Source organism: Schistocerca serialis, chromosome 1, assembly GCF_023864345.2.
Source record: "Schistocerca serialis cubense isolate TAMUIC-IGC-003099 chromosome 1, iqSchSeri2.2, whole genome shotgun sequence".
Lineage (NCBI taxonomy): Eukaryota > Metazoa > Arthropoda > Insecta > Orthoptera > Acrididae > Schistocerca > Schistocerca serialis.
In genome coordinates, this window is record NC_064638.1 from 248765373 (window position 1) to 248784949 (window position 19577).

At 43.9% G+C, this 19577-nt stretch overlaps 1 protein-coding gene across 1 annotated transcript in view; it reads left to right on the forward strand.

Moving 5' to 3' along the window:
- LOC126457240 (tachykinin-like peptides receptor 86C) overlaps positions 1-19577 on the forward strand; it is a 1093631-nt gene that overhangs the window by 973603 nt on the left and 100451 nt on the right. Inside the window, exon 8 of the mRNA XM_050093388.1 lies at positions 10113-10258. Coding sequence (XP_049949345.1) covers positions 10113-10258 — 146 coding nt within the window. The remainder of the gene's footprint in view (positions 1-10112; positions 10259-19577) is intronic.

A 19577-nucleotide genomic window follows, 5' to 3' on the forward strand; every position in this document is an offset into this window, starting at 1 on the left:
CAGAAAGTGTTTTTACTACGTGTAATGAGTTACTCACTGTAACGATGTTTAATTATCTGAAGATGACTGAGTCGGGCGCGGTGGCCGAGCGGTTCTAGGCGCTTCAGTCCGGAACCGCCCTGCTGCTACGGTCGCAGGTTCGAATCCTACCTCGGGCATGGGTGTGTGTGATGTGCTTAGGTTAGTTAGGTTTAAGTAGTTCTAAGTCTAAAGGACTGATGACCTCAGATGTTAAGTCCCATAGTGCTCAGAGCCATTTGAACCATTTTTGAAGATGACTGCTTGAGCAATCGAATCCGGTCATCATTTTATAAATGTGTGATCCACATAAATAAATTTTACAATGCAGTTTAAGATCGCGCAGTCCGCATACTTGATCGTATCAAGTCTTACAAAGCTACAGATTTTGCTACCAGCTAATTTCTGAACCACCCATGCTTGTTAATGCGCTGTTTTCGACATGGGGAGTTGGGATGGGAAAAACCAATCGGTTAAAACCGCTATCCATATTTTAGTTTTCCGTGTATGTTTGGTTTCGGTTATAAAACGTGTTTTTTAATTTTTTACGAATAACCAACTAAAAAACGGAAACATCAATTAACCGTAGCAACAGTGCTAAAGTCTTTCGTTTCCAAACACACCTTTTTTAAAAAAAATGAAGTAACTTTTATTTTTAAAATTTGCATTGGTTTGAAATATTGTTTTATTATAGAAAATGGAAAAAATGTGATCAGTGGTTTAATCACAATGCGAACAGAAACGACCAACAAGCACGTGGCATAAGAATTTGTACAGCATTGCCGAGACGATAATGTCGGACCCAGTTGCTGTATGTCGTCCATTAGGTACGGTTTAGGGCGCAAGACTTGCCTCCACCTGGACTATATGGTAGTTCCTTGCTGTCGTTGCGGGACGTACTTTATACTGCAGAACGACACCAGTCCCAGTCTAGAAATACTTTTACGTAGTGACGTAGGAATGTCGTACAATGCTTCATTGCCTAAACAGATTAAAGATTTTTTTGCCATTTCTATCAAGTAATAATATAAGAATTGAATTATGGTACCGGTAATAAAACAAACGGTAATAAATTAAAGACTTAACAGCAATTCATTCACCATATACAATAAAAATAGAAAGTATCTGGCGGTCTCCTCTGTAGACTTACGTTTTCCTAAAACTCACCTGATAAACCGAAGTCGATCATTCCCTATCCCTCCCCCCCCCCCCCCCCTTATATGTTCGCTCCGTTTCATATCACTTTGCAACGTTACGCCTAGCTATGTGTCACGCAGCAGACCTTTGACACAGTATTTGAAAATTGTAGGGCTGGTTTTCCTATTATTTGCATAAACTTACAGTTTTCTATATTTAGAGCAAGCTGCCGTTCATTACACCAAACAGAACTTATGTCTAACAAGGAACCCCTCAATGTGAGGTTGTAAGTTTAGTCTTTAGTAAGGCTCATTTGAAAGTGCTGTGTTAATAATTATTACAGGGAAAATATTATCTGCTAACGTCCCTCAGCAGGGCAACAGAGAAAGAGTATCCGTTAGGTGCAGAGACCAACCTCCTATGCGACGTATGTATTACACTTCACAACATGAACTTCTTTGACATTCAGTAATTGTTGAGAACAAACCGTTAACTTACACAGAATGAAAACTGGCGCGCCACAGTGATCACGTAGGTTCGAGCCATCAAGATCGTAGACGAACTCCTTGGAAATTACAAACCGCGGAGAACGTTCAGCGAGGTACCCACTGGTAGAGTATGAATACAGAAGGATATTGGTATAACGGGGTGATGAGAACTAATGAAATGTGGTGGCATGTAACGGAATGCGAAACTTACTGTCGTGAAGCTTATCGTGAAACTCGTTAACCTTGAAGACGTAGCTGCAGACAGTGCGATAATATGTTTTATAGCCCCAGAAAAACACAACATCCAGAGGCTGAATTTGTCCAGTGGTTCCAGGTGGTATGAACTGCAATATCACACATTTTTCAGGAAGGATAGTTTGCTCTAAATGAGTATGATTTTTATACGCATACCACGAGTCAAGCAAAAGCAAATTATTTTGATCAGCTTTTGGCACAAAGCAGTGCCCAAACCATAGTTGTAACTCTGTTACGCCCAATCTCCAACTCTTGCTTGCTGAGACATACATATTTCCTGCTGCCCTTCCAAGATTGCGCACACGAAAAAGAATCGTAGGGGGCAGAGCACCTCCAACTTCTCGCAGCACAGTAAATAACTTTCAGGCAATTTACCATCCCGATAAATTGTGGGCATATGTATATAAGAATGCGTTAAGGTACTGATGGTAATTGATCTTGATAAAACTGTTCTGGTACCTCTGATTTCTAGGATTCCTTTGATGTGCATTTCCTCTTCAAATACCAGTTGAACGGAGTTGAAAACAAAATTCCTTACTGATCGATGGGATAAGTTTCTTTATTTAGTCTACAAATTGTCGGGGCGATTCCGCAGTTTGCTGTGCATCGTTAAGTTGACGTTTTGTTCGTAGTTCCGTTATATTACGTCTTCCAGTTCTGTAGCTATGTTTGAAGTTATGCAACCATCCGTTGCTTCGCTTGAAATTGCTAATCTATTTGATGTGCATAACGTAGTATTTTACTATCACGCACATTCTGTGAACTGAAACGCGCAAACACCAGTCTCTGTAACATGTGCATCTTATCCTCTCTTGAATATCAACAGTTTTGCTTACGCACTACAAGGTCATATTGCTGGGGACTTATTCGAAATCTGTTCATAACTGTTTTTTTATTGTGCTGCGGATCATGTTCGATGTATGTAATTATGTTTAGTACCCCAACGTTGGAAAATATTGTCCATTATTACGTTTCACTGCAGACAGGATTTGTAGATACACTGAAGCGCCAAAGAAACTGGTATAGGCATGCTTATTCAGAGATATGTAAACAGACAGAATACGGCGCTGCAGTCGACGACGCCTGTATAACAAGTGTCTGGCGCAGTTGTCAGATCGGTTACTGCTGCTACAGTGGCAGGTTATCAAGATTAAGTGAGTTTTAACATGTTGTTACAGTTGGCACACGGCCGATGGGACACAGCGCCTCCGAGGTAGCGATGAAGTGGCGATTTTCCTGTATGACAATTCCACGGGTATACCGTGAATATCAGGAGCCAGATAAAACATACCGTGAATATCGGGAATCCGAAAGAACATCAAATCTCCGACATCGCTGCGTCGGGAAAAAGATCCTGCAAAAACGGGACTAACGGCGACTGTAGAGAATCGTCCATCGCGACGGAAGTGCAACCCTTCCGCAAATTGCTGCAGATTTCAATACTGGGCCATCAATAAGTGTCAGTGTGCGAACCATTCAACGAAACATCATCGGTATGGACTTTCGGAGCCGAAGGCCCACTCCTGTACTCTTGACGATTGCACGACATAAAGCTTTACGCCTCGCCTGGGCCCGTCAACACCGACATTGGGCTCTTGATGACCGGAAACATGTTGCCTGGTCGGACGAGTCTCGTTTCAGATTGTATCGAGCAGATGGACGTGTACGGATATGGCTAATCCATGACCCTGCATGTGAGCAGGGGACTGTTCAGGCTGGTGGGAGCGTCTGTAATGGTGGGGGGCGTGTGCAATTGGAGTGATATGGAACTCCTGATACGTCTAGACACGACTCTGACAGGTGACACATACGTAAGCATCCTGTCTGATCACCTGCATTCTTTCATTTTCATTGTGCGTTCCGACTAACTTGGCAATTCCAGCGGTACAAGTCTAGAATTCCTACAGAGTGGCCCTTGGAACACTTTTCTGAGTTTAAAGACTTCCGTTGGCCATCAAACTCCCCAGACATGAACATTATTGAGCATATCTGGGATGCCTTGCAAAGTACTGTTCAGAAGATATCTCCACCCTCTCTTACTCTTACGGATTTATGGACATTCCTGCAGTACTCGTGGTGTCAGTTCCCTCTAGCACATTAGTCGAGTCCATGCCACGTCGCGCTGCGGCGCATCTGCGCGCACGCGGGGGCTCTACACGATATTAGGCAGGTGTACCAGTTTATTTCGCTCTTCAGTGTATAATGCAATATTTCCGTTTTTATCGTTGCCATTGCTCTATTTTGTATTAACACAATTAGCACTGTAGCATTTTGTGAGTTACAAATCGACTAAGCCAATTATGCTCCTTAGCCTCATAATGTGCTCACCATTGGATACTTCCAGTCCCACACCCTGTTACATTTAGCAGCCAATAATATGATTATAAGCCGGCCGGTGTGGCCGAGCAGTTCTAGGCGCTTCAGTCTGGAACCGCGCGACCGCTACGGTCGCAAGCTCAAATCCTGCCTCCGGGATGGATGTGTGTGATGTCCTTAGGTAAGTTAGGTTTAAGTAGGGGACTGATGACCTCAGATGTTAAGTCCCATAGTGCTCAGAGCCATTTGCACCAATATGGTTGTATTGTAGATGCGTCGAATGCCGTAAATGTCATTGGCCTTTTGCCACTGTGCACTCAATGAGTTCGATGTAAGTCATGCTCTGTTTCCCTAACAACTGCCTGGATAGCCGCGCATGTTAAAGCGCCGCTTTCTGGAGGAGAAGGTGCACCGTCTCCAGATCGAATCCTCCTGGCGGATTAACGACGAAGCTAGGTGTACCGGCCATCCTGGGCGTGGTTTTGGGCGGTTTCTAGCATCCGACTGGGTGAATACCTGGCTAGTTCCCAAGTGGAAAGAGCACACTGAAAACCACTATGAGGGGAATGAATTTTCTGATTACGTGATAGAAGAAGAAACAGGAGTCGATTCGGAAGAGATAGAGGATCCACTATTCCAAACAGAAGTACAACAGCTTTGGAAGACTTCAGATCGAATAAGGCAGAAGGGATGGATAACATTCCAGAACAGTTTCTAAAATCATTGGGGAGAAATGGCAACAAAACAATAATTCAAGTGCGTGTGTAGAATGCATGAGTCCGGAGATATACGAGTACCATCAGGCTTTCGGAAAAACATCATCCACACAGTTCCGAAGCTTTCAAGACGCCTCAAGTGCGAGAATTATTGCACAATCAGCTTGACAGCTCATGCATCCAAGTTGCCCACAAGAATAATATACGGAAGAATGGAAAAGGAAATTGAGGATGACAGATGACGACCAGTTTAGCTTTAGGAAAGGTAAAGGCACCAGAGAGGCAATTCTGACATTGTGGTAGATAATGAAAGCAAGACTAAAGAAAAATCAGGGCACGTTCATGGGATTTGGCGACCAGGAGAAAGTGTTCGACAATGCCAAATGGTGCGAGATGTTCGAAATTCCAAGAAAAACTGGGTAAGCTATAGAGAAAGACGGGTAATATTCACTATGCACAAGAACCAAGAGGTAACATTCAAAGACCAAGAACCAAGCGTTCGAATTATAAAGGGTGTAAGACAAGGATCTAGTCTGTCGCCCCTACTGTCTAATCTATACGTCGAAGAAGCAACGATGGAAATAAAAGGAAGGTTCAAAAGTAGAACTAAAATTCAAGTTAAAAGGATATCAATGATAAGATTCGCTGATGACATTGCTGTCCTCAGTGAAAGTGAAGAAGAATATCAGAATCTGCTAAATGGAATGACCGGTCTAATGAGAACAGAAGAAAGACAAAAGTAATGAGAAATAGAAGAAATTAGCCAAAATAGAGAAACTTAATATCAGGATTGATGGTCACGAAGTAGATGAAGTTGAGGAAATCTACAACTTAGGCAGCAAAATAACCAATGACGGAAGGAGCAAGAAGACATTAAAATCAGGCTAGCACTGGCAAAAAGGGCATTCCTGGCCAAGGGAAGTTTGTTTACTAGTATCAAACATGGGCCTTAATTTGAGGAAGAAATTCCTGATAATGTACGTTTGGAGCACAGCATGCTGTGTTAGTGAAATATGGCTGCTGGAAAACCGGAACAGAAGAGAACCGAAGCATTTGAAATGTGGTGCTACACAAGAATGTTGAAAATTAGCTTGACTGATGAGGTAATGTTCTCCGCAGAATCGACGAGGAAAGTAATATATGGAAAACACTGACAAGAAAGATGTAAGAGCACGTGTTACGACATCAGGAAATAACGTCCATGGTACTAGAAGTAACTGTAGGGGGAAAAACTGCAGGGGAAGACAGAGACTGGACTACATGCGTTAAATAATTAAGGTTCAAAATGGCTCTGAGCACTATGAGACTCAACTGCCGAGGTCATTAGTCCCCTAGAACTTAGAACTAGTTAAACCTAACTAACCTAAGGACATCACAAACATCCATGCCCGAGGCAGGATTCGAACCTGCGACCGTAGCGGTCTTGCGGTTCCAGACTGCAGCGCCTTTAACCGCACGGCCACTTCGGCCGGCAAATAATTAAGGACATAGGTTGCTAGTTCTAGTCTGAGATGAAGAGGTTGGTACAGGAGAAGAACTCGTAACGGGCCGCGTCGAATCTGTCAGAAGACTGATAAAAAAAAATTAAAAAAAAAAAGCCAAAGCCCGCGTCAGTTACACTATTAGTGAACGTTTAGATAGCTTCCGCCCATTTTCAAATGAATAACAGTACATGCAGACAGTTGGGTATCACATATTCCGTCCCTGGGGGCCGTTGCTTGGGCACAGGAATGGCATTTGATCACCATTTAAATTAACGATGCCACATACGTTCATAACCATGCCGACCTACAACGAGTCGGGACAAAAACACGAAGAAAAAGCGTAAGAGCAAGATCCTGCATTCTTTTACCGCACTAGCCTCGCTATGTGTGCCGGCAGGTTCAGTTTGTAGTTCCAGTGCACTTGTTATAATCTGTGCAGCAATTGTCTCAGTTTCTGTGCAATTCATTACGCTGATAATGTGCCCATATACCGGGTGATCAAAAAGTCAGTATAAATTTGAGAACTGAATAAATCACGGAATAATGTAGATAGAGAGGTACAAATTGACACACATGCTTGGAATGACATGGGGTCTAGTACCTTCCGCCACGGAAGTCGAACACGCGCCAGAACAATTGGACGTGGTCAGCCCACAGAGTGCGCCACCGCTAAGCCACGTGCAGACAGCGGCCAATAGCCGCTCCCTCCGGTTTCGTATATAAGGACCCGCTCTGCCCTAGTCCTCAGCCGGCCCCGATGGGGAATTGAACTACAATAAAGAAGGAAAAAAGAAGCTAGTCCAGTCAGTCTGGTACTCGCAGTGGATTACGTTTCTATCTCGGCGGTACTGCGTTCTGGTCGTTGCTCGTTGTTGACATTTGCCTGGCTCTGGTTCTGAGTGGATTCATTGTTGCTGTTTGGTATTGTGGTTTCCACAAGCATCCGTTGTTTATCTCTTCCTTGTTGTGTCGGTCTTGGTCGGTCGTGGTCGGTTGTTGTCAGTTGTCGTTGGTCTGTCGTCCGACTCGTCCCGTGTTTACCCGGTGGTGCGAGCTTCACCGCCGGCGGCTTCCCCGCCTGGCGGCTCCGATCCGCAGCCTAAGGCGTTCCCGCAGTTGGTTTTGGCTACTACATGGGGTTTTATTGGAACCAAAAAAATACAAACGTTCAAAAATGCTTCATCTGATCAGAATAGCAATAATTAGCATAACAAAGTAAGACAAAGCAAAGATGATGTTCTTTACAGGAAATGCTCAATATGTCCACCATCATTCCGCAACAATAGCTGTAGTCGAGGAATAATGTTCTGAACAGCACTGTAAAGCATGTCCGAAGTTATGGTGAGGCACTGGCGTCGGATGTTGTCTTTCAGCATCCCTAGAGATGTCGGTCGATCACGACACACTTGCGACTTCAGGTAATCCCAAAGCCAATAATCGCACGGACTGAGCTCTGGGGACCTGGGAGGCCAAGCATGACGAAAGTGGCGGCTGAGCACGCGATCATCACCAAACGACGCGCGCAAATCTTTCACGCGTCTAGCAATATGGGGTGGAGCGCCATACTGCATAAACATCGTACGTTCCAGCAGGTGTTTTTCAGCCAGGCTGGGGATGATGCGATTCTGTAACATATCGGCGTACCTCTCACCTGTCACGGTAGCAGTTACTAACGTTTTGCTGTCCAGTGCCATCTGTCAGACATTTTTTGAACTTTGTTTTTTTCGTTCTAATAAAACCCCATGTCATTCCAAGCATGTGTGTCAATTTTTACCTGTATATCTACATTATTCCGTGGTTTATTAAGTTTTCAAATTTATACTCTCTTTTTGATCACCCGGTATTACTACTGTACTAGCAACGCCTGCCTTGCAGACTGCGTTGTAACCGACCAACTGTTCTGTGCTGCTAGTTCTGCCATGCCGGCTGGTTTTAGCTGAACTGAATGGCAGCCAGCTCTAAATGTATAAAAATGCGAGTTAATGCGGATGAGTAGGAAAAACAAACCCGTAATGTTGGAGTACAGCATTAACAGTGTCCTGCTTGACACAATCACGTCGTTTAAATATCTGGGCGTAACGTTTCAAAGCGATATGAAATCGAACGAGCTTGTGCGGATTGTGGTAGGGAAGATTTATTGGGAGAATTTTGGAAAAGTGTACTTCATCTGTAAAGCAGACCGCATATAGGTCGCTAATGTGACCTATTCTTTAATACTGCTCAAATATTTGGGATCCGTACCAGGTCGGATTATAGGAAGACATCGAAGCAGTTCAGAAGCGGGCTGCTAGATTTGTTGCCAGTAGGTTCGATCAACACGCGAGTATTGCGGAGCTGCTTCGTGAACTGAAATGGGAATCGCTGGAGGGAAGAGGATGTTCTTTTCCCGAAACACTGCTGAGAAGATTTAGTGAACCGACATTTGAAGCTGACTGGATAACGATTATTCTGGAGCCAACGCACATTCCGTGTAAGGACCACGGAGATACGACACGAAAAATTAGGGCTCATACGGAGGCGTACAGGGTGTTCGGAATTTCCTGCTACAGACGTCGAGGATTAATAGAGGGGGGTGAGTACATAATATTTTCCGTCGTAAATTGGAAATTTGTGGTTAGTTCTGTGGGACCAAACTACTGAGGTCATCGGTCCCTAAGCTTACACACTACTTAATCTAACTTAAACTAACATACACTAAGGACAACACACACATCCATGCCTGAGGGAGGACTCGAATCTCCGACGGGGGCAGCCAAGCGAACCGTGACAAGGCGCCTTACACCGCACGGCTATCTCGCGCGGCATACCGATTCCTTGCTACGGCCGATTGAAAACATGTTTACTGGTTAGATATGCAACAGGATAGTCATAGTGAGGGAGGGTGTTTCAGTCGGATCGGCTGATGTCTTTTGACGTCCATCCTACGTCTCTGACCTTCTTCGAGCCTCATTCATGTGTCTGTGAGCAATGTGGTTGAGTACACGTTTTGCGGAACACACCGACAAGATCCTTCTAAATGGCAAAGCTCAAGGTAACGTCTGAGCTGCTCGTCGCCTTTATCAGGCTCATTCTCCACAACGGCCGACTCCATCACGCTACGGCCTTCACTGTCAGTAGCCATGGGTGTGGTCCTCGACGAAGACGCAGCAGCCCCGAATTGGAACAGGCCGTACTGCATCACGTTGAAGAAAACCCGTCAACGAGTACATGAGCAATTTCTTTGGGTATTAATGAGTGGGATTGTAAAACAAGTGATGTACTCGCTCATGCCTAACCAATTACTTGAAATAGTGCTCGGGTTATTAATATGGTTTCAAATGGTTGTAGCACGGAAACAGTGCGTTTCCAGAAATAGGTTTCAATTCAAAGTATTATCTCCACACTCCCCTCTCGCAGAAGTAACGAGAATTTCCGAAAAAACTGTATATACAGTCCTTTTTTTTCATATGCAAGTGGGACAGCAAAGGAAATGACTTGTAGTGGTAAAGGGTACCGTCCGCCACACACCGTAAGCTGGCTTGCGGAGTGTGTGTGTGTAAATGTAGATTTAGATGTACTTCCAGTGCTCTTCTTATAATCTATGCTGCTTTTGTCTGCAAACCGTTGCCATTACTGTCTGTCTGTATGTTATGACTTCCAGGGGCTGTGTCGCAGTAGACCAGCTGCTGTGATGCTAGCCTGTGAATGTGTGCCAGCAGGTTCCGGCTGTACTTCCAGCGCGCCCTGTGCCGGCTGTGCTGCAGCTGCGCGACCGCCTCCAAGCAGCGGGAGGCGCAGATGGGCCTCACCTACTTCCGCAACACGCCGCACAGTAACTCAGAGACCACTAGGCGCATGCGCGCCAGTAAGTACCTCCCGATGGTGTTACTGTTTCCGTCTAGTATAATTACAAGTTGTGTTACCTCGAATGCCTTTGAATGCATACTCTGCGATAGGATATGCAGTCACCGCAACAGCGTGAGAATCATCTGGGGCGGCGTGCCTGAGCTGTGTCATTTCGTGTGCTAGGTCTCATACGGTGTACAGCGTCTATAGGATAGGCAGCAGCATCTGGAAACCCTCCTTTGAACGGATGCAAAGGCGAAATAAAGACGAAGGCGGAAGCGGCAGTTACAAACGTGGCGCTGGCCCCATGCGCCACTTAACGTCGCTCGGTCTGAAAGGTTCAGGCGCTGCTGCCTGACGTATGTAAGAGGAATGTTGAGCTAGCCCCTGAAGATTATCCTCACCTATAAATCCCTCTTTCTCCCAACATATTTAATGCCAACATTGCCTTTATCTCTGCCTCTCCTGAATTCTACAAATCCATAGAGATCCTGGAAAGACATGTACTCGGCCTCACCTTCCACATCCGCCTACTTTCATCACCTCTTATCCAGTACCAACTGATAAACTACTCATATCTTTAAACTTACTGGCAGATTAAAACTGTGTGCCGGACCGAGACTCGAATTCGGGACCTTTGCCTTTCGTGGGCAAGTGCTCTACCAACTGAGCTACCCAAGCACGACTCACGCCCTGTCCTCGCAGCTTTACTTCCGCCAGTACCTAGCCTCCTACGTTCCAAACTTTACAGAAGCTCTCCTGCGAACCTTGCAGAACTAGCACTCCTGAAAGAAAGGATATTGCGGGGACATGGCTTAGCCACAGCCTCAGTTGGTAGAGCACTTGCCCAGGAAAGGCAAAGATCCCGAGTTCGACTCTCGGTCCGGCACACAGTTTTAATCTGCCAGGAAGTTCCATATCAGCGCAGACTCCGCTGCAGAGTGAAAATCTCATTCTGGCTACTCGTATCTTCTTGGAACACTTTCGGACACGGTACATTAATCACAAAACCTAGTCCTGACACCTAATGTCCTACCGAGCGAGGTGGCGCAGTGGTTAGCACACTGTATTTGCATTCGGGAGGACGACGGTTCAATCCCCCGTCCGGCCATCCTGATTTAGGTTTTTTCGTGATTTCTCTAAATCGCTCCAGGCAAATGACGGGATGGTTCCTTTGAAAGGGCACTGCTGACTTCCTTCCCCATCCTTCCCTAATCCGATGAGACCGATGACCTCGCAGTTTGGTCTCTTCCCCCAAACAACCCCAACACCTAATGTCCTATCCACCAATCACCAATCCAGGTACCCTGTAGCGCCACTACATCCATTTATCACACTCATTCGCGCTGGAAATTCATTCAGCTCTGACTATTAAACGTTGAAATCAGTCCCGACATATATCCTTCGTAGCTCTAGTCACAATGCTCCACCTCACACCATCCTTGCATTTTCCTTCCTCCACCTTTTAGTCGCGATCTGTGGTTGCACAAGACGCCATGGTCGTATTCGTAATTCGATCTCCCATTGTGAAAATGATCATATCCGGTACAAAGAAAATATATCAGAGCTTGCAAATATGAGAGAAGCAACCGACTTTTGCACTAAATTTAAGAGAAAAAAAGCAATGAAAATACTTAGAATAAATAATGAAAGACACCTCCTAATGTTACAAGAAAATGATCAAACATACAAAACAAAACTTGGAAAGAAGCTACTACTAAATGACCAAGAGAGCATGACTCACTGCTTACATTGATCTGATCACATAACAGAAATCCTAATAGTCGATCACAAGTCTCATTCCCCTCCTAAGCATACACACACACACACACACACACACAAACAAACATAAAAAAATTACAGAAACACACAAACACTCGAGCAAAATGAAGTTGAAATCAAAAAACTGAGGAAGTTCGCAAAACTTACAAAGTGAATGACACTCTAGACAACAAACACAGAAAATAGCATTTAAAGTGTTACATTTCGAAAATAGAGTGACCACAAGGAAAGCTGCAAACTTTCAACCGGGTTGTCACATGATAAAAAGCTAGCTGGCTTAGAATTAGTGAATTAGACGCTGATCTGTAAACACATTTCCATTTTACTAGAAAAATTTCAATGACCTGTTTTAAATGTATAACGTGTATGCGAAAACGAAAAAATCGTGTAATATTTCAGGACACCAACTGAAGATGCCTTGTCAGTACTTAATGTGCTTCATACGGAAGGCGTTTTTCGTTTAAACTAATGCAATTTGTGTACAGTTGCTGCGAAAATTGCCACCACAAAAAATTTGTTATGATCATTTTCATGCACAATGAGCATCATCACTACATCTGCATCGTAGCAGCACGTGCATTATCGCTAGTGATTATATTATGGCTGAAATATAAAATCATCTAAATAGTTTTAAAAATCATAAAAATTCAAATGTGTTCTTTTATTTATTTTGAAACTTCTATTAAACACGTAAAATCTTCGGCTGAAGAGCGGTTTTATCCTCCTACCAACAGCCTCTTCATGGGGAATGGAAATAAAAATAAGGAGAAAAAAGAGCCCCGGCTTAAGGAGCTCTACTCCGGATGACGATGGCGGAGATAGCTGTCGAAAAATCGACATTGTCGTTCGAAATGAAGCCGCTTGAAAACCGAGATGATTTTATTCTATCAGTTCTAGCTGAGAACTGAGTTCGAGTTGGGCGACATTATAAGGCCCAAGACTGTGGCATCCTCATATTGCACCAGAGTTACGGTCGCCTCTGTTTGTGGTTCTGTGGTTAGCGTTCCTGGCTAATTACGCCAAAGATACCGGATTCGGTTTCTGGTAATGAACACTAATATTTCTGTGTCAGAAGGACCTGGAAATGGTTCAACCGAACCTCGTGACGTCAAATACGAAGCTGCTTGAATAATTAATCACTGAAATTGATACACAAGCAACCGAAGTACGTCAATTCGAAATGCATGCATCCGGCTAGGAGCATGCGACAACCATCCATATAGAAGGCAGACGTGCTGGGATATTCTGTTAGCATGGGCTTCTGTACAAATTTATCCAAGATGGGGCAAGATTCTAAAATTATCAACTTTGATGTAACTGATTCGGTGACACATACCGTGTCTTAAGAACTAAATTTAACCTGATAGAAAACGTGTCGTATCTCAAACAAAATGTTATCAAACGCTGGCGTGGCCTTCCAGGGACACAGCGACCGTTATCAATAACATTCACATAAAACAGCAACAGTTCGCTTACAAATTGATTTTGGAAAGCAAGTTGGGTCGGCTTATGTCTCTTTTACCTGTATGTACTTTAATATCTGTCTAATCAATATTTTTTGAAGATAGCTTACTGTAATACCTGAAGGGCATGCACGTTTCATTAGCATGTGCTTCTTAAACACTAAAGGGCCAAAAAACTGTTATAGGTACGCATATACAGAGATATTTAAACAGGCAGAATACGGCGCTGCGGTCGGCAACACCTATATAAGACAACAAGTGTCTGGCGGAGCTGGTGGACCGGATACTGCTGCTACAATGGCAGCTTATCAATATTTATGTGAGTTTGAACGTGGTGTTATAGTCGGTGTACGAGCGATAGGACACAGCATATCTGGGATGGCGATGAAGTGGGGATTTTCTGGTACGACCATTTCACGAGTATACCGTGAATATCAGGATTCCGGTAAAGCATCAAATCTGCGACATCGCTGCGGCTGGAAAAACATCCTGCAAGAACGCTACTTTGACACTGAAAATTAAAAACATTGGAACAGAAAAAAGTCAAATCGAATGATACTGTTAGATACCTACAAAAATAAGCAGCAAAAACTGACAATACCCCTCAAACTGTAGAAATACGAAATAAACTATAAAAAGTGCTTACTCTACTTTTATGTAAGTGTAACACCATTTCTGCTTAGAACATTTTGTGCATATTCATTTTAATTGATTTATTTTATTAAAAACAGCTTTGAAAGCTGTTTTTTTTTGATTAGTTGGACAAAGAATCGCCCATTCGACGAAATGTAAGAAGGATACCTTCCCAAACAACACTCAAATTGTCCAGTCGAACTGATTCTTAACAGCGTACGACAGAACCAAGACAGTCTCAGTCTCCCCAGTCACACAAGTTTTTGTTCAGACATGCCAACTGGAATTAAGAATTCATAAGAGCATGTTGTTCTGTGTAGCAACCCAGACAGTTTGAGGACGGTATGAATCCTGGAAGGGATATCTTTTTCATCACGAGATTTCATACCTATTTCGCGCTCTTTTATCGCGGAAAATGGCAATTATTCTGTACGACTGACGCATTTGGATCAACGGATGAAGTGAGGGTAAACAGAGATACACATATCCGGGTTCTTCTAGAGTATATTGCAATTGGTATGCGGCATAAAACTGAATGTTGTCGCAATGAGCCATGATGAGTTTTATTTGTCTACAAACGACTGGTACACTACTGCTGAGGATAAGTTGTGCAGTTGGAGTAGAGGGTGTCGTTATGACAATTCAGGAAGGATGCCTGACAGATATACTGCTTACTTTGCGCTAGCTGGTGGAACTGCAGCACAATAAGGATTATATGAGGAAGCGACCGAGGAAAGATTGGGAACTCTTTTCCGGAAATATTATGTGAAATTTCACATCTGCAGTGATTGAAAAACAGCGCCAAAACAACAGGTCATGATAAGAAAACGACACAGTATACGTTGAAAAGCCTGACAACTGACAAACGTCAGCTATGCAGATCTCGCTGAGGTCACTTCATTTCCAGATGGTTCCGGTAATGTCAAAATGCAGTGTAATGGACTCTCAGGACAAGCATTTCTAGATACGTATGAGAATACCGTAATAAATAAATAGTCTATAAACCTGATTAAAGAAGGCGGCAGGTGGAACGAATAAAAAAGTGAAAACCAAACCTGTCTTGGTGCAAGTAAAACAAAAGAAGTGTCTCTGGTGGCCTAAATACTGCCGACAAAATTAAGGTACGTCGGGCACGTAATGAAGACAGGAGACTCTTTAGAGAAAGCTATGTGTTGAGATATTCGTGGCCATTCTTGACATATTGCCAGGAGGCAGTTTTTTCTGGATCGTCGACCAACGGCTGTAGGGCATAATCTACCGTTTAGTTTGCAAGAGTAACTGCGGTTCTCAAGGACTCGCCGATATTCATGAAAAATTTGGGTAGATGAGACGGTACAATAACTTCCTTGGAAAAACTTAGGAACAATACGGCGTCCAGCAATGTATGAAGGACTATCGTTCATCGTATCAATAGTAGTAGGGACACTATGTATTGTATATTAACCGGATCCTAGAAACGACGGAGAGGCTTCGTCCCCGCGGCAGCCGCAGTGGTCCACAACCCCACGACGACTACCGCAGTCCACTTCACCCCTCCACCGCCCTACACCGAACCCACGGTTATTGTGCGGTTCGGCCCCCGGTGGACCCCCCAGGGAACGTCTCACACCAGACGAGTGTAACCGCTATGTTTGCATGGCAGAGTAATGGTGGTGTACGCGTACGTGGAGAACTTGATCGCGCAGCAATCGCCGACATAGTGCAACTGAGGCGGAATAAGGGGAACCAGCTCGCATTCGCCGAGGCAGATGGAAAACCGCCTAAAAACCATCCACAGACTGGCCGGTTCACCGGACGTCGACACAGATCCGCCGGGTGGATTTCATGTCGGGGACCAGGCGCTCCTTCCCGCCCGGAACAGGATACACTATTAGTGACATTTACTGTGATGTAAACGTCAAACGCAAAACCTTACGAAGACCCAAGTAACCCATGGATTTAAATTTTCCACAGTTCTGGAATGTTCATAGAACCAAGCATCAAATATCTTTGCCAGCTATCGCTGACCATATTACTTCGCACAAAATTAAATATCAATCAATGGTGACGTACAGAATATGAGAGACTATGTACAGGGTGAAGTTTAAAAAAACCGACCGACTGCAGGGACGGATTCCTGAATGGAAATGGAGGAAAAAAGTTCTATGAATACGTGTCCAGAAATGGACGGTGTGCGTGCAACGACGACAAATCTACTGAGTGTCATGGCAACCACGTCACAACAGATGTTCAAAATTTTCTTCATGGGATTACAGGCGATACTGATAGTAGCGGTTGTTTAAGTATAGCTGTGCTGCCTCTCGACCGTTCCCATTTGCTTGGCCGTGCACAAACACCATCTCGGCTTGTTCCCGACATCAATACCGGACCATCTGCTGCTTACAGTCCGCTGCGTCAATCACACAGCCTGCAACACACAAGGAACACACGGTAAGTGGTCAGACGAACTGTCATTCGTCTGTGCCATCCACCGTGACACTGATACATTTCCGGACACATGTTCACAGGACTTTTTTCTCCCTAGTCAGGAATCCGACCCTGCAGTTTGTCGGTTTTACTAATATTCATCCTGTACACAAAGCTCGTCCCCTTCATAGTGCAAAGAATATACTTGGAAGCCTAAACTGCCGCCCGCTACACGTTCCTTTAAAAAGCGCTTTTTGCGTCCTGTATGTTGTCTATAAACCCATTGCTTATAAGAAAGAATTCTTTAAGTTTCTTAGGGATATTCAAATAATATTGTCACAGATCGTAAAAACATTTTATGCAGTGCAAAGTGGTGGTAGATGAAGTTTCTCTCAGGTGCGTTTAGATTTAGGAATGTGGGGCGAACAGTATTTCTCTGTGATTGTTGTAACGCCACTGAAATTCAGCGGAGTCTATGTGTTTCTCAGAGGCTACGACTCTTTGTTTATATTCGGACCATTATTTGTGTACGACAGTAAAGAGAGAGAAGATGGCGACTGAATCACTTTAGACTATCGACTTTTTTGTTTCAACATTATAATGGTCCTCTCCATAAAATACAAGTCATTGCATCTTGGATACAAGAAAATAATACAGAGTTTCTGTACTGCCCTATTGGAAGGCCTAAAGTGGATCCTGTCGAAAAGCGAAGTTGTTACGTATCATGTCTTTTTATTAGTGTTGCATTTCTGAGACGACCAGCAATAGATGTGCCGAGACGCTTCATTAGATACTGTATTCGTATTCGCAAAGGGCAAATCATCATTTCGTTACTCTGATTTCCTTACATGTAGAGGAAAATTTGCGACAAGTGTTGAGCACCAAGCGAAACTCATTATATTTCACTTTACCCATGCATGTATCAGAACCTCCTGCGGCGTCTTTAGTGTGTAATTTGGGATACTTTATTGCTCTAATCAATGATGAGTAGAGTACAGTGAAGAAACAGATGTGTTATTTATTGTATTAAAAATGATGACAACCAGCTCTAGAAAAGCAATTCAGAAACCATGTCGGTGGTACCGATTTGTGGATAAGACCTACGTGGTTTAGTTACATGGTAAAAAGCTTTAGAAAAATCATTTTATTGTCTAAATGATACAAATCCAGATATCTAGTTTACAACGGAAATTAAAAATGTTAACACAATATCCTCCTTGGATGTTTTAGTTATTAGACAGACTGATGGTGGTTTGAAATATTATGTCTTGCGGTAAGAACTCCAATCATCAAATACAACAAAAGAGTGGTGTCATTAAAAGTCTTGTTGAGAGGCAAAAGAATTTGCAAACCGGAACACTTGTACGCTTAATTACAGCATATGAAGCAGATTTTCGGGAAAAATGGCTATTCAGGCAAAGATGTAAATAGAGTCTCCGGCCGAATAGTAGTAGTCCAAAGGACAACGATAAAACACAGCGATGGAAGAACTCGGTTTCTCTCTCCTTCATCCAGAAAGTAATTCCTCAGATCGGAAGATTTTACAGAAATATAGCATCAGACCGATTTTTAGACCGACTGGGAAAAAAAGTCAAGCACTCCTAACTGTAAAGTATAAACACCGTCTTCTATCGACATGTCGAGTGTGTAAGATTCCGTGTACTTGTGGAAAATTCTACATTGGAACTAACAAGAGAAGGGTTAATACAAGACTGAAAGAACACAAAAGTCTTTGTAGAGTAGTGGAAACAGAAAAACCAGCAGACTCTTCAGTCGGGAAATTACGAAGTGAAATTTTATGAAACCAAAATTATATCTACAACAACACACTATTATCCACGGCTATATAGAGAAGCCATCGAAATATATAAGCATCACAATAATTTCAACAGAAAGGAAGAAGCCATGAAACTTAGTCGATATATGGACGGTTGCGGTGCAAAATATATAGATAAAATTTTCATCCATGGCAGGTAGTTAAGTTTTATCTCTGACAAGTGCCATCTCTGCTGAACACATGTGAACTAGATTACGCAGTACTTAAGTCGCACTCCGACGTCCGATTCGTCAGTCGACAAGGCTCAGCATTGTCAGGAGCACCTCCGAAGATGTCCAACAGAGCTCTGGAAGAAATATCAGGAACCGAAAAGTTTTGTGGACCTCGGCCATACATACAACCTGGAAGAGTCACCAGCAACTATGACATCCATTCGTGCAAGCCTTCTTTGTATGACGTTGCTCGCTTTTTAATTGCCTTGTATGACGGCGTGTTAAGAACCACATTCAAGGACGGACCAGATGGATGAACAATCGATGTATCAGTACCTACGACTGCCTGATTTTCTGGCAGATAGTGTAGCAGAGAGGAACACGCAGTTAGCGGTCACCATATCTGCCGACTAGGAGAATCAAGGGCTGCGGACCGCACACAGAATTACCATTTTCCATTCCACACACTCACACGAGCCGAGATGTGTAGCTGGCAGTTTGCACCGACCATCCGGCTATACGTGGGCCCGTTGGCTCAGCTGATTGTGCGTTATGAATCACAGCATGAGCAGAGACTGCGTCGGCAGTCACATGGGGCACAGCTGCGCCGACATCCACGTTCATCAAGCTTGTGAGGCGCGGCCATATGACGCTATGGTGGGCAGGTGGGCAGTGTGGACCCGCCCGGAATCCTCTGTGGACGCTGCCACAGGCATTAGCCCGCCCTCCCCCTTTAACCCTGCACTGGCTAGCAAACCCTCGGGCTACTCCAATAGGGGCGCTGAGGCAAGCACTAACCCAAAGCTGCGGCCCGTTGACTCAAAGGGCTAGCGCGGCGTATTATCTCCTGCTGTCATAGGCTTCCGGGAAGGAAAGGGGACAGGCTAACTACCCTAGAAAATCGTGTGAGCACAGACGAGAACGGGCTAATCATGCAAGAAAGATGTTAGCATAATAGCAGAAGGACGTTATTTGTCAGATGCTTTATTATCGTAAACAATGTCTGGTTGCTAATGTTTATAGGGCTGTTTAAAGACCCCTGTAAAGAATCAAAACTGTTTGTCA